This window comes from Schistocerca piceifrons, chromosome 3 (assembly GCF_021461385.2).
Source record: "Schistocerca piceifrons isolate TAMUIC-IGC-003096 chromosome 3, iqSchPice1.1, whole genome shotgun sequence".
Classification (NCBI taxonomy): domain Eukaryota; kingdom Metazoa; phylum Arthropoda; class Insecta; order Orthoptera; family Acrididae; genus Schistocerca; species Schistocerca piceifrons.
Window position 1 is genome coordinate 96,932,092 of NC_060140.1, and position 23,328 is coordinate 96,955,419.

The 23,328-nt window shown below is 40.0% G+C and overlaps 1 protein-coding gene across 1 annotated transcript in view; it reads left to right on the forward strand.

The window, feature by feature from the left end:
* The first annotated feature begins 3,131 nt into the window (after nt 1-3,131).
* Nucleotides 3,132-23,328, forward strand: part of LOC124788312 (rRNA N6-adenosine-methyltransferase ZCCHC4) — a 73,856-nt gene continuing 53,659 nt past the window's right edge. Inside the window, exons 1-3 of the mRNA XM_047255547.1 lie at nt 3,132-3,459; nt 3,911-3,995; nt 17,005-17,333. Coding sequence (XP_047111503.1) covers nt 3,914-3,995; nt 17,005-17,333 — 411 coding nt within the window. The 5' untranslated portion in view covers nt 3,132-3,459; nt 3,911-3,913. The remainder of the gene's footprint in view (nt 3,460-3,910; nt 3,996-17,004; nt 17,334-23,328) is intronic.

Sequence of the window (23,328 nt, forward strand, 5' to 3'; positions counted from 1 at the left end):
GAAAGTCTAACTGGAGACAAGCGTCGCTCCATCACAACATTAAACCCGAAAGTATCAAATTCCAAGCTAATTTCGACCTTCTGTTACGTTCTGATTAGCCTGTCCACAGCAGTGATTCCAAAAACTGTATGTAAGCGGGAAACAAGGGGGTGTTGTTGGGGTTCTGTTTCCTCATCGCTTATTGTCGCTCTGTTAGTACTATTTACATCGAACAGTTTCTAAGGAAAGCATTGCAGCTACCCCAGCATGTAATTTTATTTTTTCCTCTATCCAGACTTATCAATCATTATCAAGAAGTGGAGAGTGGAGTGATGGGAGGCAGCAACGGAAATTGAGAACAACGAAGGAAAAATAATTTTATTATATATAATTTTATTGTATATAACAGAAACTACATTAAATAATAAGGTTTAATTGATTAAACTCTACATAAGTTATAAATACTTCTTGTATCAACTCAGAAAAATAAATTTTCTAGCTGCTTCTGGGTAAGCGAATTACGCCTGTCAGAAATCATTAGTCCAGCTTTTGAAAATATTCTTTCGGCTGGTACAGATGAGCCTGGAATGCTCAAGTACCACTTGGCGAGGTCGCTTAGCCCTGTCGCACGATTTTCCCGGCACCAGTATTCAACAGGATTTGTCGTCTGAAGTAGTACATTGATTCTCAACATACTGATGCACACAAATTGTTGCATCAACTGCAGTTGATGATGGCCTCTGCGTTTCTAATTTCTCTGCCATAAAATCTAGTGATCCTGCACCCCAGGGACTATAACCAGCAACTGGTTGCACCGTTTGTACAACTTTCTCTTCCTGCTTCTCGTTTCTTCAGCACGCTGGGAACTTCTTGAAGAGTGGATCAAAAAAAGTGGCTAACTTTGTGACAGTGCGTGTTTTATAGGGAAACGGGCACTTTTCAATTGATTCTTTAATAGATGTTAAATTCAGTTTAGCAGTGTTGGTGGTCAGCTTGTCATTCGCGTCCATGAGTGTTAAATAGACACCGTGAACTAGTGGAATAATGTGGGAGGCAGTCACATATTCTTCACCTGATGGAACAGTGATCACTGTATTTAACGGGCTACTAATTAAACTCACTTCCTGAAGAAACTGTCCAATCCTCCACTGAAATAAAAGTAACGAGATTCAATTAAATAGATGGTAAGTGGAAAAAGTTATATGTATTATAACTGCTCATGTATAGAGACCTGTAAGAAACCGAGGAGTGTTTGCCAGATGCGACGGAGCGAGGACAAGTTCGTCTTTCACTTCTAGCAAACGCGCGATCATAGCTAATCTGCTATTCCATCTTGTTGCAACATATTGCACTAGACGTAATCGCTGTTTCCCTGCGATATCTTGCATATTTGATAATTCTGCGTTAGCAATATTGCTTTGCCTGAAACGAATTTAAAAAATCATTGTTACACAGACGCGTTACAGGTGTTAGTGATGGAAATAAATAATCTGACTTACTTGAAATAAGTGACGACATCAGCACAATGATCTAACGGCACAGCCAGTGTGGGAGTGTTTTTTATACTGTCCGCCAAAACTAAATTTATTGTGTGTGCCACGCATGGTATATGGCGGATGGACAGGTGTTTTATAGCTGCGACCATATTTTGTCATTATCTGTGACAATGGCAGTTACTGTGGCAGAAATACACCACGTCTCCATTATTTTTTTAAGTTTATCAGCGACATTATCTGCCGTGTGGTTTTCTTTAAAAATGGAGCAATTAAGACATGCCGAAGTTAGTGTTGCATCTTCTATGAAATGCACCGTCACTGCTATGTAGTGACTCAGTGGTCAGCGTCACTGTTTTAACATTAGATAAATCTGTGAATACTGCATATTTTATGGCCACATATTTTTCTTGTAAAATATCCTGTGGACGTAATTAGTAATTGCAAGTTAATGTCACGAACGGTGCTATGTTTCTTACACAAATAGTTACAATACAAAGTGAATTATATTTTAGAATTGTATGTTAGCTGATATAACTAGTGCCTCTGATGTTTCTCGCAACACAGCTACAGAAATACATTAATTATCATTAACTCACATTTGAAAGAGCATGCCTTCCGGGTAGCGCATAGCGAGGATTCAGAGCTTCCACAAACTTTTGGAATGCACTGCCGTCCACAATTACGAATGGTTGCAATGTGGGAATAATGAAATGTGTTAAAGCATTGTCTAGTTACTTTTCTTTCTACGCTTTCCTTTCCATACTTTACGACTTCCATGTTGTTTTGCACTTCATTATTATAGGAGACTTTATGAAATCTTTTTAAATGATCGTGAAGATTACATGTTCCTCCACCTGCGGCATACAGTCGTCTACACAACCTACACGTAACCTTTTGGCATCGTTCATCCTCTATCTCCAAGAAGCGCCACACATCCGATCTACGTTTTGACATACCTACAAAGGAATTATTTTACGATTAAAAATATAGTGGTTACCCAGATAAAGTCTAATCACACTTACAAGAAAATTTTCGAACGTTAATTAACTTCAAAATATCTACTTCCATGTGGGATACGAAAATACAACAAATACATGTTCCCGTCGGTTCAAAACAACCGCCTCATTTGTTTCGCCTCCTGTGCTAGTACCAGAAACGCCCGGGTGGAGCGCACTCGTCGGAAGCTCCGTTTGACCAGCGATATTCCTACGCGCCCTCCGTTTCCTCCGGCCAGCTTCCTCCGATAATACCGGATTACCGGTGATCACCGGATGTGGCGCACTAGTTGCAGACCAACTGAAACGCATACGTCAATTGCAAAGTTTCAGCGGGTGCGGTGAACCTGGACGCAGCATAGCTTGCTAACCGAGAGGAGAAAAAAAAAAAAAGTGCACTCATCAGGGCCGGCCTGAGTGGACGTGCGGTTCTGGAACTGCGAGACCGCTACGGTCGCAGGTTCGAATCCTGCCTCGGGCATGGATGTGTGTGATGTCCTTAGGTTAGGCCAGCATGCCTTATGTGATAGAGCGCCAAATCTCTTCACGCATTTCTATTATTTTTGTAGTTGAAGGAACACACCAACTAAATTAGGCAGCGATATTTACAAACACACGAAAGACGTCAAATAGCGCAGCGATTCTAGCGCTCCAAGCGTTTACATTTCACATTGCTGATTGCAGTCATGAGTGAACAGAAGACGAACGACTTTTATGATCAAATATACGGCCAGAGACTATATTTGATCATATTTCTTTGAAGAAAGGCGAGATTTGACAAAATTGCGTATTACACTGTCAAACTTTTTGACATATGCATTTAATTATCAACTTTGATGGAGAAATATGATAGCTTAATACCTGCCTAACGGATTGACAGTTGTTTACAAACAGATCGTTGATTGTTTTGGTGTTCATATGGTTGAGTGAATGATGTGATGCGGGAGGGTAGTGTAGTGTATTGCTGATTCTGAAGACGAAACACGAAGGTTGGTTTTAAAGGCGCTCTCAACAGTTTTTAACACATTTGTCTAGAATATATAAGCAATTCTTCGTGTTATTTTTATTAATAAATGACTTCAATTTTCCGCGTAGTAATGAAAAACTATGGTGCACAGGTACACGAGGATGTGTTTCGCTTGCTTGTTTTAATGGTCAGGATTTTGATATTATTCAGCAACAACTAGATCTTCCCTCCTTTGAGTCATTTCGATTAGCTGCTGTGCTGCATAATATTTTAATGTGACGCGATGTGTTTTAACATGACATTAACAGATGCTGAGTAAGTTACTGTGAAACCTACGCAAACAATGTTTGTCAGCTTCAGGTCTACGTGAGAAGTTTGACATTATGAGAAGTTGTTTCCAGTAACTTTCTTACATTTATGTTGCATATGTTCACCAACTCTCTTTAAAACCCTGGAAAAATTCCAATTTTCAGAAAATGGGGAGAGGTATTGAAAATCAGAACCCGGTTTTGGATGTCATTATGGATGATTTGCCAAATCACCCTCAGTGCCCACATGGTATGTATTTTCATTACATTTTTCAGTGGTTACTTAAATTAGTGTTGCCTTATGTAGCCATGTGCACTTGGATTGTAATTCTAACCTAGTATATTCTACTACCAATTGCATGGTACATTTTAATGTAATTTAGTGTATTTTTTAAGACTTATTACATATTTACAAGTAGTTAAAAGATTCCTGAGAAAATATTGCCTAGGCATAAAATTCTGTGCTTTACTGATTCACAGTACATGGTGTATTTGCACATATTACCTGAACAGTTTGGTATGCAAGCCTATTATAACTTTACATTACATTAATACTTGTTTCATAGATCATGAATACAACATTCCGTAATGATGTGGAACATGTCAGTTTAACCTAAGTTTCCATTACTCAATATAACGTACTTTTTTTAAAGTTACTATTCCGTATCAAAAAATTCATCTATTGAGTAGGAGGAGTTGTCATTCAGAAATTTCTTTTAATTTGTGTTTAAATGTTGTTGGCACTTGCCAGACTTTTAATGCTACTTGGCAAATGACCAGAGATTTTTGTGGCAGCACAGTTCACCCTTTTTTGTGCCAAAGTCAGATTTAACCCAGAACAGATAATAAGCATATGTTAGCTCTTCATGTAAATATCCTACAAAAAATTGTATTTCTTTCTTGTAAAGGAGTAAAATTGACTGTGTTTTCCAATCCTATCAAGCTTTTATTTTGTTCATGAGTAACTACGTTAGATTGATATCTTAGCACAGTAAAAAGTGTCACAGTAGAATTTCCAGTTTTTCAACTGTAAGTTCTGTCAAATGAGTTTGTGTTACAGTTTGTACTTACACATCTGAGTTTGTCATCAGTAAAGTGATGATTTTGTTGTTCATGAATAATTGTCCTTTCCATAATTATACATCGAAGTGTGACATTTACTGTGGACTACGCAAAGAACTTATCTCGTTGATGAGTTTGAGAAACAGACCTTCTGAGAGACTGATTTGTAGATAGACAGATATAGGCCTACAACTTACTTTCTAAATTATTTAAAGATGTTGTCAGAGCAGAATGTTACAATTAACTTTGTGAGAGTTTCCTGTCTTTGTCAGTCTATACTGTTGATAGCCATTTTGCCTCTAGTCTCAGTTTAGTGTATATTTTCTCTAGTGTCAAAATCTTTTACATTGTTCTTAATATAGACAATATTAAGAAAAGGCTAGATCCTGTTCACTTTAAAGATGACACATTGAGTTGCAGACAGGCACAACAAAAAGCCACAGCCCTCTTCAGAAAAGAAAAGAGAACACACACATTCACAAAAGCAACCACATCTCATGCACATGACGGCTATCTCTGGCAGTTCCGGCAGAAGCTGCCAGAGGTAAGTCATATGTGCATGAAGTTTGGTTGCTTGTGTGAATGTGTGTACTATTGCTAGAAAAAGAGCTAGTTCTTGGAAGATGGTGTGAATGCTGTGCCATGCTCAACCCCTACTTATTTAACATGGTATCATTCATATGTTTGCCAAAGTATCTTGGGCAGTTTTTAATACTAGAAGATAACCTTTATGTTGTAGCAGACTTTGGGGAATGAATCACTCCACACAGTGTGAAAACAGGAAGAAAGAAAGAAAGTCAGTGCTATGAGAGTGATAGGAGAGTGAAATACAGCTAGATGGAGTGGCTCCACTTACTCTGATACCATTCCTATACTTCAGTTAGTTTTTGGTGTTTTGATGCATCAAGTTATTGGGGCCATTCGATAGCCAATCATAGTTCTTTTTTGAGCACCACATGCTTACTATGTTGCCTATTTGCTAAGTATATGCAGAGCTTTGATTTACATGGCTGGTTGCACACTGGCAACGCTGTGCCCCCGCCACTGCAATCTGTCAGTCACATAGTTATTTTATTCAAGGAATAATTTAAGTACTATTTTTTACTCCTTTTTTAACTTACCTGTTAGATATACATGAAATATCCAACTTCATTTTCAAGTTGTATTTTCCTAAAGCGTGTTAGTCAGAGTGTAATTTACGTGTATCTGACAACAACTGTACAAACGTTCTATATATAAACGTTATATTTAATGAAATGTTCAAAGTTTAAAATTTGGGATGACCACATTCAGTTGAAAATTCACCTTGGTTCTGCGGTTTAAGATTTATCCATCTCATTTGAAAGTCCAATTTCTCTACTGTGTATGGAACTTCTTGTCCTTTTTTCTAAATTTTCTAGTTAAGGAAAGATTACAACTCAATGCTCTTGCATAGTTATTCAAATTTTAGAATGCAAGCCGCTCAAAAAATCTAATGTTACTGGTACTTTGTCGTAGACTGACATTCTGAGCCCTTGGCCATGTGCAAAAAAGATATAGGTTCACTCTTGCATAGAAGATAACAGCAACCAGCCGCTTTCTATAATGCTATTTCTTTATTTAAATAGTACTGTTACTGGTTTTGAACCGACAGATTCATCTTCAGATGGCTAGTTCACACTAAGATACATTTTACATTAGCTTTTGTCTTTTATTTACCCAATTGATGAAATTTCCTTGGGGCGGTGGTGCCCTACAACCAAAACAAGATGTGAGACAATGTCTTTTTAACTGTAATTGTGTCTGACAATGATTAATAATTTGTTTACATCACTTATAAAGGGAAGATGTTTCAGTTACTTCTGATCAAAAATCCGCACCATTACTTTCCATTGCAGACTGCTTGTGATCTTGCAGCAGTGAAAACTGTAAGATGCATTTATTTTATATGTATATGCATGCACGTAATCTAAAGCACCATTCACACACTAAGAAGTTTCACCACATGGAGGTATGTATACAAAGAAGGCAATATTGCAACCACAACAGTGCCAGAGACTTCCACTCTCAGAGATATTTCATTAGATACATGTATGTGACAGTAGGAATTAACAAATTACCAATGTTACGTTACTTACTATTTACATTAAAAGAGAACTGATCAAAATGGTGGCAAACAAATAAAGCAGTTAGTTTGTTATAAAGTGTTACTGTAGTGATATTACGTAAATATTATGGTACACATTGAAACTAAAGTAAATGATAAGAGCCAGAAGTACATAAATAAATATTACAACTATGGCTGTATTATGTAAATATTATGGCATACATTGGAAATACAGTAAATTAATTTGGATGGATGTACATATAAAAATATTACAAAAGTGGGCATTTCATTGTGTGTGTGTGTGTGGGGGGGGGGGGGGTTTCTGTAATTGGAGAGCAATTGAATGAAATTTTGAAGTTGCTAACTCGGTCTGTTCATTGAGGAGATTTTGTGGTGATTTGCTTTTATGTACATATATTTCAGTCTCCTCAAACAAATTCATAAAGCTACCTTTCTCAGCATGTTGCAGTACCTGTACATGGTCTTCAGTCCTCTTTATTTCATGATTGTTAGTAGTTACATGCATGGGAAATGTGGATTTTGAAATGTCGTATAAATGTATGGCATATGCTCTTTGAACCGAGCCTCAATACTTCTCCCAGTTTGTCCTGTATAGTGAAAGGGGCAACTTTGACAGCTAAGCTTGTGTCTGCCAGAAGGGGGGAGGGGGTCTTATTCTTTAAGTTGTGAACTGCTCTCTTCTGGAGTGTGTTGTTTGTGTGGAAGCTTATTTTAATGTTTGTGTTTTTAAATAGTTTGCTTATTTTATAGGATATGCTTCCTAAGAAAGGTAGTGCAATATGTTTTCTTCTGTTTTCTACTGTTTTTTTTGTGTTAGCTGCATGGTTGTCTGGTATGCAGCTTTGTTGGCTGATGATTTTTGGATTTTTTGTGACAGTTTGTCTATCATGAGAGGGCTGTATCTATTGTTTGAGGCTATGGTTTTAATGATATTGATTTCTTTTTGAACTGGTTTAAGTCGAATTTTATGCAGGCAAATCAATATGGATCTAAAATATGCCATCTTATGCTGGTTTGGATGACAACATGAGCTGTTGACACGCACATCAATAGATGTTGGTTTCCTATAAATCTCAAAATGATGTTTATGGTTTTTATTGGTGATTTTTACATCTAAGAAATTGATGCTGTTGTTGGTCTCATGTTCAGTGGCGAATTTGATGTTTTTGTGAATTCTGCTCAGATTTGTTGCTAATGTGTCTATTTCCTCGTTGGTGCCATCAAAGAGTATAATTGTATCATCAACATAGCTTTTGCAGTAGATGATTTTGCTGTTGGTGTGCTATTAACTTAAAAAATTCTGCTTTAAGTGACTTACATAAATATCTGCTAACATCCCAGCTAGGCTGCTGCCAATCCATCTTTCTGTTTGTGTATTTTTTGTTAAAGCTGAAGTGATTGTATGGCAGTATCAAGGAGAGTAACTCAATGAACTCCTCTGCAAGATCACAAACAGTTTGAAATGGAATGTAATGGTGCAGAGTTTTCATCATAAATAACTGAAACATCTTCCCTTTAATGATTTGTTTACATCACTTAAAATTGTTGTGAGGCACATTTACAGTTAAAAAGACATTGTCTCACATCTTGTTTTGGTTGTAGGGCACCACCACCCCAAGGAAATTTCATCAATAGGGGAAACAAAAGGCGAAAGCTAACGTAAAATGTATCTTACTGTGAACTAGCCATCTGAAGATAAACATGTCAGTTTGAAGTGGGTAACAACACTATTTAAATAAAGGAATAGCACTGTAAAAAGCAGCTAGTTGCTGTTATCTTCTATGCAAGAGTCAATCTGTTCTAGTGTTGCTGTTGAAAATTGCACACTTTTATTAGAAAAACACTTTAGTCTTCAAGATATGAGTTATGATTCTAGAAAATTATTTGCAGGTCTATTACCAAACACTTGGCAAAAAAAGTAACCTAAAATCTGCTCATAAAACGGAACACGGTATTAATGCCATTTTAAGGGTATTGTCATGTAGAAGAAGGTGTAATTAGATGAATGATGAACACTAACTTCACTTAACGAAGGTTTATTCAGCACGGCCAGAACACATACGGTATATATACAGCTACTACAGAACATTCCAGTACAATGATTCTTGCCATTTGTGGATACTTCTAGAATGTACTCGAACCAAATATAGAAATTAAAATTTTACAGTTCAGGTGAGTTTTGAACTCACGACCCTCGATGCAACAGGCTAGTCCCATACTATGGTGACAGTGCTTCTCAGCTTCTTCTGCGACATTGCTCCCTCCTTAAGAGAACAGCGTCTCAGTGTTATGTCCTCCTAGTCCGGGAACGAGTCATTGGTCCTGCATACTCCAACTCCTGATGACTGATGTTCGCCCTGGCAGTGATCTTTTTGGAACTTCTTTTGCCGCTAAGCCCTTCGTCACCTTTCTGCTTGTTGCCTGTCGCTGGAGCTTCGAATTTACCCTGGGTTGCAGGGTCCTTATAGGGCTTCATTCGAAGGACGTGGAGCGTATCTCTGATCTTTCGTTGTCTTGTGTCGGGGTCAAAATCTTCAACTTCATAAGTAACATCAGACAACTCTCTTACAACCTTACAAGGACCAAAGTAGCGCCTGAGGAGCTTGTCAGAGAGACAAACTTTCCAAACAGGAGTGAAGATCCAGACGAGGTCACCAGGCTGATAGACAGCCATGCTGTGGCTCGCATCATACCTTTGGCAATCGTTTTTTTGAGCCTGCAGCATGCGGAGTCGAGCTAACTGCTGAGCTTCCTCAGCTCTGGTTAACACCTGGCTGATGTAGTCATTGTCCACGTCATCAGGGTGTAACGGAAACACAGTGTTGCCTCACACCCATGCACCAGGAAAAATGGCGTAAATCTTATGGTGTCTTGTTTGGTGGTGTTGTAGGCAAACATCACGAAAGGTAGCACCTCATCCCAGTTGCTGTGCTCAACATTGACGAACATTCATAGCATGTCGGTCAAGGTCTTATTAAGGCCTTCAGTAAGCTCGTTAGTTTGTGGATGGTAGGCAGTCGTCTTGTGATGAGTAATGTTGCACCGACGGTTTATCTCTGTCGCAAGATTCAATGGAAAAATTTTCCCGTGATCCGTAATTAACGACCTTGGGGCACCGTGTTTTAATACAATGTCTTCTATGATGAATTTGGCTACCTCGAATGCTTCGGCTGTTTTCACTGCTTTTGTAATGGCACAGTGTGTCAGATAATCAGTGCAAACAATAATCCATCTATTGGTGCTAGCAGACATTGGAAATCATCCGAGGAGGTCAATCCCAACATGCTGGAAAGCCATTTCGGCTGGTGGAATTGGTATGAGTCGGCCAGGTGGTTTCTGAGGAACTGCCTTTCTCCTCTGGCACTCTCGACAGTGCAACACATAGTGACGGACACTCCTAAAAAAACCTGGCCAGAAAAATCTCTTGCAGACCCTATCGTATGTTTTAATAGATACTAAATGTCTGGCCTCAGGTGTGTCATGGAATTTTTGTAGAACATCTAATTGCATGTGTTTAGGAATCACTGGTAGCCGCCTTTTTCCAAACAGATCAAAGTTTTTCTTGCATAGTAATCCATTAACTACCTTAAACTGTCCATTCACATCTTCTGACCGATTTAAGGTTATCTTGGCGTCCTCCTCCTGCTCAGCAGAGTGATCCTGGAGTGCAGCGAGACAGTCACCATCTTCATCAACGTCTTGATGGTCTTGCACAGGGTTTCTTGAGAGACAGTTGGCATCTTGGTGTTTTCTTCCACTTTTGTACACTATGGTAATGCCATACTCTTGGAGACATAGTGCCCACGTGGCGAGTTGTCCTGTTGGGTCTTTAAGTTCTGTCAACCAACAAAGTGAATGATGGTCTGTAACAACTGTGAATGGCCTTCCATAGAGATACTGTCAAATTTTGCACATGTCCCAGATCACAACAAGACGTTATCTTTCTGTAGTTGAGTAGTTTCTCTCAGTTTTTGTAAGTCTGCTAGAAGCATAGTCTTTAACCTTCTCTTTTCCATCTGAAATTTGCACTAGAACAGCACCGATCCCATACCCACTGGCATCTGTGTGTAGTTCTGTAGGTGCTCTCTCATCATACAGACCAATTACAGGGTCAGTCATCAGAGTTTCTCGCAGCACATTGAAAGAATCTTGTTGAGCACCACCCCAGATAAATTTAGCATTGACTTTTAACAACTCTAGCAGTGGCCTGGCTTTGATACAAAAGTCTTTGATAAAACGGCGGTAATAAGAACATAATCTGAAGAAGCTTCTCACACCTATAATACTTTTAGGAACAGGAAATTCCGTTATAGATCTCACCTTTTCTGGGTCTGGCCGCACACCTTCATTTGTCACAAGGTGTCCAAGTTTCAGTCCACCTTGTTGGAGACACTTACGAACGGCCCTCAGTCTTTTTGTGTGTTCATCAAATGTCTGAGAACACTATAATGTAATCTAAATAACAAAAACACATCGTCCACTTCAGGTGCCTTAGAAGATTATCCATCATCTACTCAAAAGTTGCTGGTGCATTACACAAACCAAACGGCATTACCTTAAACTCAGAGGTGATGAATGCAGTTTTCTCATGATCAGCATCATCTACTTAGATTTGCCAGTATCCCGAGTACATGTCCATGGTTGAGAAAAACTTAGCCCCCTTCAGACAATCTAGTGTATCATCAATTCGTGGAAGAGGGTAAACGTCCTTTTTAGTTATCTTATTAAGCTTCCTGTAATCAACACAAAAGCGCCAACAGCCATACTTCTTCCTGACGAGAACCACTGGTGACAACCATGGGCTCTCCGAAGGCTGAATGATGTCATTCATCATCATTTTCTCTACCTCGGTGAGAATTATCCGATGTTCCGTTGCTGACACACGGTATGCTCACTGGCTTATTGGTTGATGGTCTCCAGTGCTAACCCGGTGCTTCACCGTCAGTTTGTCTAATTTGCTCTCCACCTGTGGATTGAAGTATTCAGAGAACTCTTGGAGAACGGCAAGTAGATTTTTCTGTTGTTCCTTAGTGAGATCTGGTGATGGTCGAGCTAGAAGATCTTGTCTCGTAGTGGTAGCGCTAATTTCACCCACAGACTCGGGATGGGAGGCCCACAGACTCGGGATGGGAGGTTTCTATGACACTCAGCTGCTCTACAATTAACGGCTCAGCAGTTGCTACACACATGCGTCTTGGAAGAAACTGTGGTTCTCGGTGACAGTTAACTATCCACAATCCACCGAATCTGTTCTAAAACGAGACGACAGAGGCTGGGATGACAAAGTTATTCTTCAGTGGTATGCTTCTCTTACATTCCACTACAAGATCCATGGGTTGATGCATGGCATGACACATGACAGTTACCTTTTTAGCGCTGACTGCAGGAATGATCACTTCTTCCAGCACACATAGTCTCCACACACTTGGATACGCATCTTCCTGTCCACAGTATTTCATCTTGTCTAGCATAATCTTTGAGCGACCACAATCTATAATTGCCTGAGAAGCTTTCAAAAAGTCCCATCCAAGAATGACGTCATGACTACACTCTTGTAAGTTGATGAATTCTAAGAGCTGTGTATGGCGACTTATACCCACATGAATGACACATCTTCCTGTAGGTTTTACGTATTTCCCGTTATCCACCTTCAGTAGAGATGTTTTGTTGTTGAGGAATATGGTTTTCTGCAACTGCCGACTGTACTTCTCCGAAATGACTGAATATGATGCTCCAGAGTCCACAAGAGCTTGGGCTGGTCAGCCATCCATGAAAATACCCTTCATGATATGGGCAACCTTATCTTCCTCCTTCATTCTAGGATTCACTATTTTATACAGCTCCAAGATATCCTGAATTTAGGATGCTGTCATTTCTCCTGGACTAATGCCCTGCACTTTAATTTATCTTCAGCCTTGCACTTCTGTCGTCTGTCGCCGAAGTATTTGCGCAGTTCTGCCTGGAATACTTCCCAGCTTGTGAACTTCTCCTCTTTGTTCTCATACCATTGCTTGGCAGTGCCCTCCAAGTAGAAAATTACATTAGCCAAACACACGGTGTCATCCCCTTTGTTAAATTTGGCTATACGCTCTTATACCTTCAGTCACTTGTTTGGATCTTGACCATCGCCACCAGAGAATAACGTCCTCTTCTTCTATCTCCGATAGATTGCGATCTGCTGAATATGGCTCGAACTCGGATTTCTCGCCATGTAAACGGCAGCTCTGTCGTGGCCTGATGGGAGCCACTGTGTTGTTGATAATGTGCAGTATCGCCAAGTTCCAATACCCCTGCGCCTCCACCAAAATAATGTAATCTAGAAGAAGGTATAATTAGATGAATGATGAACACTACCTCCACTTAATAAAGCACTTGCACATACAAGAGCATGGAACGAACTGCCTCTGGCCAGAACACATACGGTATTTGTATCGCTACAGAACATTCCAGTACATTTGTGGATACTTCCAGAATGTACTCGAACTGAATATAGAAATTAAAATTTTACAGTTCAGATGAGTTTTGAACTCGCGACCCTCGGTGCAACAGTCTAGTATCATAACTACTACACTACGGTGGCTGTGCTTCTCAGCTTCTTCTGCAACAGTATATAGTCAACAGTTAAAGGAATTAACTTATTTGCCAGTTGTGTAATAGTGTTATTTACAATTCCTATCTTTTATATTATTATTTAATCCATAACTGATCTGTATTTCAATATTTTGTGAAAACTGTCTTACTCAAGTCTTTAAATAGGCACCAAGAACTGTATTGAGTCAGTCAGCACTGAGCCACACTGTGGGTAATTGATCCTTAGAGTCTCTGTTTAGCCAGCAATATGTGACATTCTATAAAGTAGTTTTGCATTCCATGACTTCCGTTCCATGTGGTGTTATAAATTGCACCTCACATAATTGGTTTAGACTCCTTGAGAGCTTTATGGATTGCTAACCTACTTTGTAATAACCAGTAAGCCATCGATTCTTTAAAATGTCAAACTCTGGTGTATGAAACAGCTTCAAACATCTGATTACTTTACAAATGACTTAATATGTTAAGTATTTGATGTTAAGCATGTCAGCAAGAAAAAGTTTAGAAAATGTTTGAAATTATGCCTAAAGTTTATTAGAAGTCGCTAAATGCTCTCATTATGAAACAGTGGATGAACATAGTTTGGGTAATTTGCCTCCACTTTAAGCAAAAGGTAGTTTTTCGCACATCTCGGCATTTTTGATGTCATACCTCCTAAACTACACTATGTGATCAAAATTATCCAGACACCCCCAAAAACATATGTTTTTCATATTAGGTGCATTGTGCTGCCACCTACCGCCAGGTACTCCATATCAGCAACTTCAGTAGTCATTAAACATCGTGAGAGAGCAGAATGGGGCACTCTGCGGAACTCACGGACTTCGAATGTGGTCAGGTGATTGGGTGTTGCTTGTGTCATATGTCTATGTGTGAGATTTCCACACTTTTAAACATCCTTAGGTCCACTTTTTCCAGTGTGATAGTGAAGTGGAAATGTGAAGGGACACATACAGCACAAAAGCGTACAGGCCGACATCCTCTGTTGACTGACAGAGACTGCCACCAATTGAAGAGGGTCATAATGTGTAATAGGCAGACCTCTATCCAGACAATCACACAGGAATTCCAAACTGCTTCAGGATCCACAGCAGGTACTATGACAGTTAGGTTGGATTTCACAGACAAGTGGCTGCTAGTAAGCCACACATTTCACCGGTAAATGCCAAATGACACCTTGCCTCGTGTAAGGAGCATAAACATTGGACGATTGAATACTGGAAAGACATTGTGTGGATTGACGAATCACGGTACACAATGTGGTGATCTCATGGCAGGGCTTGGGTATGGTGAATGCCCGGTGAACATCATCTGCCAGCATGTGTAGTGCCAACAGCAAAATTTGGTGGCAGTGGTGCTATGGTGTGGACGTGCTTTTCATGGAGGGGGCTTACACCCCTTATTGTTTTGCATGGCACTATCACAGCACAGGCCTACATTGATTTTTTAAGCATCTTCTTGCTTCCCACTGTTGAAGAGCAATTTGGAGATGGCGATTGTGTCTTTCAACATGATTGAGCACCTGTTCATAATGCACGGCATGTGGCGGAGTGGTTATCCCTGTAATGGATGGGCCTGCACAGAGCCCTGACTGAATCCTATAGAACACCATCGGGATGTTTTGGAATGACAACTACATCCCAGGCCTCACCGACAGACATAGGTATCTCTCCTCAGTGCAGCACTTCCTGAAGAATGGGCTGCCATTCCCCAAGAAACCTTCCAGCACCTGATTGAATGTAAGCCTGTGTGAGTGGAAGCTGTCATCAAGGCTAAGGATGGGCCAACACCATATTGCATTTCAGCATTACCGATGGAGGGCGCCACGAACTTGTAAGTCATTTTCAGCCAGGTGTCTGGATACTTCGGATTACATAGTGTATGTGTTGTACAGTGATACAGTTTTGCAGATACGTTTAGTGCTGAATAGAGTTAGTGGTAAAGAAACAGTAAATTAAAACATCATGTGTGATGCTGAAATTAAACTGCATGAACAGCGAAAATGTAGTAAGTGATGAACTTCTTCCCTTTCATCATTTTGTAGGGGTGTCAGTGAGGAAAAGTTTCATTAAAGTTTGAAATAATTTGTAAAGTTGTTGGAAGTGCTCTCATTCACAAATACTGGATGAATACAGTATGGCTATTTGGGCTCCACCAGTTGACCTGTTTCAAGAAAAGCTCACAGTTTCTAACAGTAATACTTGTATTATTGTGTCAAACTTTTAACATAACATTATACCTCTTAATGAGTAGATTATAACAGAAACGTAAATTTTTAAATTCAGTCAATAATCATGCAGAAAATTGAAAATCAAATTTTTGCTATCTCTGGAAGCAATTAGGTAGTGGTTTAGTAATGCAGATAATGAAACTTCTTATCAGAATTCTGATGACCATTAAAGTGTTCTGTGACAGTAAATGTGTGTTGACTGAAACTGAATGTCTTCAGAGTCATCTTGGATATTTTAAATTGTTCTAAGCACCTATATGTACATCTGCTTTACGAGAAATTAAAACCTCAGTAACGGCAATTAAGGTTAGTTACCTGATGGGGGGATTCTTCTTCTTTATCCTAACAAGAGAACCTCCCCATCGCAACCCCCTCAGATTTAGTTATAAGTTGGCACAGTGGATAGGCCTTGAAAAACTGAATACAGATCAATCGAGAAAACAGGAAGAAGTTGTGTGGAACTATGAAAAAAAAAAAAAAAAAAAAAAAAAAAGCAAAATATACAAACTGAGTAGTCCATGTGCATGATAGGCAACATCATGGATACTGTGAGCTCAGGAGCGCTGTGGTCTCGTGGTTAGCGTGAGCACATGCGGAACGAAAGGACCTTGGTGCGATGGGGAGGTTCCCTTGTAAGTGCTTCCTCATTTTGAGTGATGGAGTTTTGTAAAATATTATCAAAATAATATTTAATGGCGAACTGCTCAGCAGTTTATAAGCTCTCTCTCTCTCTCTCTCTCTCTCTCTCTCTCTCTCTCTCCCTCTCTCCCTCTCTCCCTCTCTCTCTCTCTCCTCCCCCCCCCCCCCCCCCCCCCCCCCCTCCGCGCTTCATGACAAGATTATTTCTCTCTTTCAGTTTGTTATGTTCACTTAACATTTTATCTACAGTTAGTTGCTCCACAGCCTGTGGTCTCGTGGCTAGTGTTGCTGCCTCTGGATCATGGGGTCCCGGGTTTGATTCCCTGTCAAGCGTGGGGCTGGGTGTTTGTGTTGTCCTCATCATTTGTGACAGTGACTAGATTGGACTATGTGAAAAAATTGGGTTGTGTAAAAATTGGGACTTGGTTTGGGCGCTGATGACTGCGCGGTTGAGCGCCCCACAAACCAAACATCAATATACAATTAGTTGGAAGAGTTATGTACCATATGTCAGTTGTGAAAGGTGTATTACTTCCAACTAATATCAGAAGAGTTGATGGTAGACATTTATATGTTCTTAGCATTTTCAGGATTATTCTATGAAACCAGTACTATTTGTTTCCTTTTCAGGTCCAATGCTGCTATTTGCACAAAAGAACAGGAAGTTCTATGCTTGTTCTGCATGCAGAGATAGAAAGTTGTGTCCGTATTTCATTCAGCATGGGACTGAAGTTAGTAAAGCACATCTTTTATCTTGTGCTGCTGAACGAGAGAAATTGGAACCTGCAAGCAATATTGATAGTTTGCGCCAGAAAGTTGTTAAATTGCTAAAGAAGAAAAAGAAAGTGGATTACTGTCATTCTTGTGAATGTTTTGTACTTGGTACTGAGGAACAGGGTCACAGTCATCACGAAGTTACAGCCAACATAACCTTTCACCATTTTACACACCCATCTGAGGTGGGTCATCAACAGAACTTGTATCTTCACCATAAAGGTAATTTATGGTTTCTGCTGAAGTAAGTGTTGTCCTTGAACGATTTGTTGTTACTTAAACTAAAGATGTGTTGTTTTGAATTCATTCATCAGCAATGACTGATAATGTGGAGTATGGGCAGAGACAACAATTTTACATGGTTACATAATTGTCATTAATTTCCATTATCTGTGATAACTCGAGTGTTTGCTCACAGATGTGATGACAGAAACATTTCATTAGTATCTGATGGGGCAGAGGGAAAGAAATGTGTTAGAGACAAGAATATGGCACCATACACATAGTGTAAAGAGCATGCTCAGAATCAGTCCATGTGATTCACAGATTGGAAGTAGTAATCTTACAAGAAGCAAAAGCAAAACTTAAGAGCTGTAATAAGAGACCTAAACTGTTAACCATTTTAGTATTGCTGTGTTTATGCAATCATATTTGCATAAAAATGTACCGGCAACATTAGTTTTATGGATTGTTATGAATTCGTTGACACCACTACCTTTGTTATCTCTCAGGTTTTTGCAACACAGTGTTTTGGTCCTGTGCTTCTGGGTGTTCTGCTGAGTAGTTTGCATTCATGCGCAATATTTCGACTACCAACACAGCTTTCTCCTATAGGTTCTGTGAGTTTTGCTGTTATGTGTACTTGCGCCTTGGACTCCAGTCAGGTTGTGAACTATTGTTGGTCTTGCACTGCTATTTGTAGCCGACTTCAATTCCTGATGCTCACTACGCCCTTTAATGTTCTTTTGGGTTTTGGAGCTCACACAAATATTCCATGAAATTCAAATTTTCTCAGCATTGTTCAGCTCTGGTGGATGTGATGGCTGGTAGTAGTTTAATAAATTGACTGCCGGACCCCAAGCATTATTTGAATTGAAAGCCCATCTGTGTTTATAATGTTTTCTGTTTCATAGACTCCTTAATTAAGCTATCCCAAAAACTTGGCTTTTGTGCCACAATACTGGTCTCATTGTATTTCATTTCATGATTATATACGAGGTGGTGCCCGGTGAAATCTGATTTGTTGACTGCTTTAGTCAGGTGCGTCACTGAGTTTTTTTCCCTTCTCTCCTCGACTGTTACACTAGTCTTCCCCATGTAAGATGTGGCATATTCACATGGCTTTTGGAGACCTGGACCATCTTTAACATTACAAAGAATACCTTTTATCTTAATTGAAGGAATGGAATACAATGGATACCATATTTCCATAGGAGACTATAGATCTTTCCAGATATTGGGCCAGCACAAGGTAGTAAGTGATATGTGGCTTGTCTTCCTTGATCTCAGTCTCAACCTCTTCTGCAGGCATTCTTGGTTTTCCCTGCATTGTCAGTTCAATTTAATGTTCTGAGTACCCATTCCTTCAGAACACTATTCATAGGTGGTGTATTTCTTTCGTGAGGCTATTGTTGTCTGAAAGTGTTTGACCTCAATGGACCAGAGTCTGTTGCATGAAATATTTTTTTTGCCTGATGGTGACGGCTCGAGGCATGGAGATAGAGATCAGTGTGTGTATGATTTCTGTGTACGTTGTGATGTAGGGATCCATCAATTCTTCTCTTTATTAATACTGAGGAAAGGTAGTTTTTCATCTTTATCAAGATCCATTGTAAAATTTATATTATGATGGATAGAGTTTAAATGTTGCAGGGACTCTGAAGCTTTTCTGCTCCATGTTGCCATACTACAAATGTGTTGTCTGCATACCAATAGAAACATGTTGGTTTCAACTTGATGGAGTGTAGTGCCTATGCTTCAAAGTGTTCCACGTATATATTAACCATGACAGGCAGCAGTGGACTGTGTATGTGGTTTCACACTTTTCCACGATTTCTTGAGAACGTGTTGCAGATATTTTGAGAGCTGGTATGTAGGTGCACCAGTATTACTAACTTTTTGTCTTAAAGGAGTTTCTTCTTTGTGTACCTTAGGAAGGCCACTTAGTTGTGGTGGCACTGTTGCTCGTGTATAACACTGCCAACTTTGTACTACACTTCAGCCAATTACAACTCCAGGATATGAATATTATCATCACTTTCAGTGTGGCCTCATTGGAAATAAATGCAGAAAAGTTTGAAGATTGTTTCATGCAGCTTTTTATTCACATCCTGACATTAACTTATTTCCTGTTCGTTGGAAAGTATTGTGAAAAATGAAATGGTGCAGCGATGGGTAGTTCATTATTGCCTGTCAAGATGAACCTACATTTGGAAAACTTTGAAGTAAAGCCCCTAGAATCCGTCAAGTTGAAACCAACATGTTTCTGTCAGTACATGGACAACACATTTGTAGTATGACCATAAGGAGTGAAAAAGTGTCAATTGTAGTATAGCCATAAGGAATGGAAAAGTTTCAAGAGTTACTGGAATGTTTAAACTCTACTCATCATAATATAAAATTCACAATGGACTGCCATAAAAAGGACCAACTACCTTTTCTGGTGTTAATAAAAGGAAGAATGGACGGATCCCTGAGTCATGATGTAGTCAGGAAACCTACCCACCACTGATCTCCCCCCAAGGTGTTCACAACTTTTTAGTGAGTTTGTGCTTGGCTACCCTGGGGCCGCAGCCTTTACAGCACCCTTTCCCTTTCCGTGATGCTTCTCTATCCTCCAGCTATTCCGGGATTTTTTGGGAATGTATTCTGAAGTTTTAATAGCCCGATATCAGAACAGTCCCTCAGCGTTCCTCCCCCCCCCCCCCCCCCCCTCCATTTTGGCATTTGAGTTTCCCCTTCATTTCTCCTTCCATCCTGTGTACTCCTGAAGGGCGGCCCATGAGTTTGACATGTAACAGGTGACTGGGTAATGCATAATTCCCAGTCCTGGCTCGACAGGTAAGGTTAGTAAGTACTCTCTGGTACAGGCCTGGCTCAGGGATGGGTGATTGCCTGAGCTGTTACCTTGCCGAACTGCCAATGTCCCTTTATCAGGAGTTCGGGAGGTGTGACCTGATGTGTGAACAATCACCTAAGGTGGGTGAGCTCCTCTCTGAGGAGGTGGGGGGGGGGGGGGCAGTTGGAAGGAGCGCACCATTGGAGACTCTGGCAATTGTGGGGATTTTCTTGCAATGAGCTAATTACCATCTCAGTCTACATCTACTAAACATAAACAGAATGAGGCTAAAGATTCAAAGAATCACCCAGCTGCACCTGGATTCCTCGTGGTATCACGTACTGAAGGATGTCAGTCTTTTGCTACTATTAATCCATTTATTACTCAGAAAGTTTAAGGCCTTGTGAAATTCTGCTCTGGTTTACATAATGGAACTTTGGTTTTGGAGACCAATGGTGAATTTCAAGGCCAACAACTGCTGGCAACTTCAGTCATCCACAGCTACACTGTTTGTGTCGAGGCTCATCAAATGCTGAATTCTTTGCGTGGTGTTATTTACACTAGGCTACTTGATGGTCTAACTGAGGGAGAAATCCAGACTTACCTCTCTGATCAGGGTGTCACTGCCCATTGGCTAATGAAAAAGTTGATGCAACATTAATGCCTACACACACTCTTTTTCTCAAGTTTGATCAAGTAGTGCTTCCATTGAAGATCAAAGCAGGCTGTGAAGTCATCACAGTCCGACTGTACATTCCAGACCTGATGTGTTGCTATAAATGTTACTGAAAACTTGGCTGCAAGCTGATGAAGTCCGCGTTATCCTTCCTCGCGTTAGCTTTTCTCTTTGCAATGCCTGCATTCCTCCGTCATTTGTTGTTAACTGGGCAGACTTCCTCCAGCTTATTGATCAACTCCCTCACCCCTTTTTCCTGCTCGGTGACTTAAATGCACACCATCCCCTTTGGGGATCTTCCAGAACCTGTGTGAGATGTCCCCTCTTGGCTGATCCTCTCAATGAACTCAACCTCACTGGAACACCCATGTTACTTTCAGACTCCACACACACCTATTCCAATTAGGACCTCTCGTTCCGCACTGCCCAGCTCCCTCATTGTCTCGAGTGGTTCATTCTGTCTCAAGCGACCACTTCCTGTGTGCTCTCATCTGCTGACTCCTACCCTACTTATGTGTAAACCCAATTGGCAGCTTTCTGAGGCCAACTGGAGGCTTTATTCCTCCCTGGCGACCTTTGACGAACATTTCCCCAGTTGTGATGACCAGGTAGAGTGACTCTTGAAAGTCATTTTTGTTGCCGCAGAACGTTCCATACCTCATCCTTCATCTTTATTGTACAATGTCCTGGTCCCCTGGTGGACTGAGGCGTGCTGTGACACAATTCACACGTGAAGATGTGCTCTCTGCATTTGTAACTGCATCCTACGATGGCACACCGTATTCGACATAAACAGTTGCGTGCATAGCATCACCACATTCTTTTCGATAGAAAAAAAGCTAGCTGAATTTTATTCACTTCCGTGGTGTGGGGAAACCTCTGTCAACGTTCTGTGACCAAGGTCTGTTCCCCAGTTTCCAGCCTGACAGTAGAAGGTGACATCATTGTGGACCCTCTAGATATCTCCAATGCCTCGGGCTGTTATTTTGCAGAGATTTTGAGCTCCATCCACTGTCACCCTTCCTTTCTTCCTTGTAAACAAATGGAGGAGGCTCAGATGATAACCTACAATACCGCTTTTACTATGAGGGAGCTAGGTCATACTCTCAATTCATCCTGATCCTCCACCCCAGGGCCAGATGATGGTACGTTTCCCAGACACTGGCATGAAGCCACTGTCATACCCATACCTAAGCCCATTATGGACAAGCAGCTTCCTTCTAGCTACCACCCCATTTCTCTCACCAGCTGTGTTTCCAAGGTGATGGAGCTATAATTCATGGTCGATCGGTATGGTGTCTCAAGTCTCACATCCACTAACTGCTGCACAATGTGGATTTTGGTGTACCTGTAGCGGTTCACCTGCTCTGTTTATCTCTTAGTTTGATTTCCTCGGTGTCGACGTACTGGCCGAAGAAATAGGGGGTGGACATGTACTACTGTCTACTGTAAATGATGTAGCCGACAGATGCACATTTGCATTTCAGTCTTTTACTTTCACTTTTCACAACCCCCAATGTTACACAGTCATATGTGGCCACTGATGAGCAGTAAAAACCTAACCACAAAGTTCGCAGTTCTTGAAGAGTAGAAAGGTACGTATGGAGCAGACACTGTCATTGTTTTTACAAACGGCCTAATTGTTTAACACTTATTCCACAGTTAAATTGAAGGATTGTTGTTGTTGTTCTAACCAACACTGGTTTCTCATCTGGAACTCGGCCGTGGACTGACTGTCTTGTGACCAAAAATCAGGCCCATGTATATCATCACAATAATAAGTACTGAAACTACACATTTTTCGAAGTTAAATCTACAGAAATTACAATTAAAACTTACTTCATTCAGTTAACTGAATATATTGAAAAAATTGTGTCTTTTTAACAGTTTCTTCTACTGCAATAGTTAGGCCAAATTGTTTGTTTAAATCATGAAATTAACATATATAGTTACGCAAACAATACTTTTGACAAAACTGTTAATTACTTTGGGATTAATTAAGGGCTGGCTTTGCTTACATGTTTTTGAATATAGCTAAATAGATACTTTAAGATTAATAGTATTTCGTCTTCCAAATGTTTGTAATTAGTACAGAAATTTTATTTGTTTATACGTCAAGAATAGAATTTAAGTTATGAAACAATTAATGGTTTCACCCTATAATAAAAGATACTAACCAGGAATACTTAAAATAAATTAGAAAATCAGTTACATACGTAAAACTAAGCACAAAATTAGATCTGGTGTTATATTCTGTAAAACTGAGGGCCAGTCTTTCTCTTTTATGAATATGGAGATTAAATTCATGTATGTTAATGGTAAATAGTTAAAAGTAAAAAGGATGAATTTAAGGAGGCAGATGGTAAAACAAGAGGGGAAGTAAAAATATCCCAGCTTGCTTTGTCACATCACCCACTCATTGGATTGACCAGATAGATATTGCAAA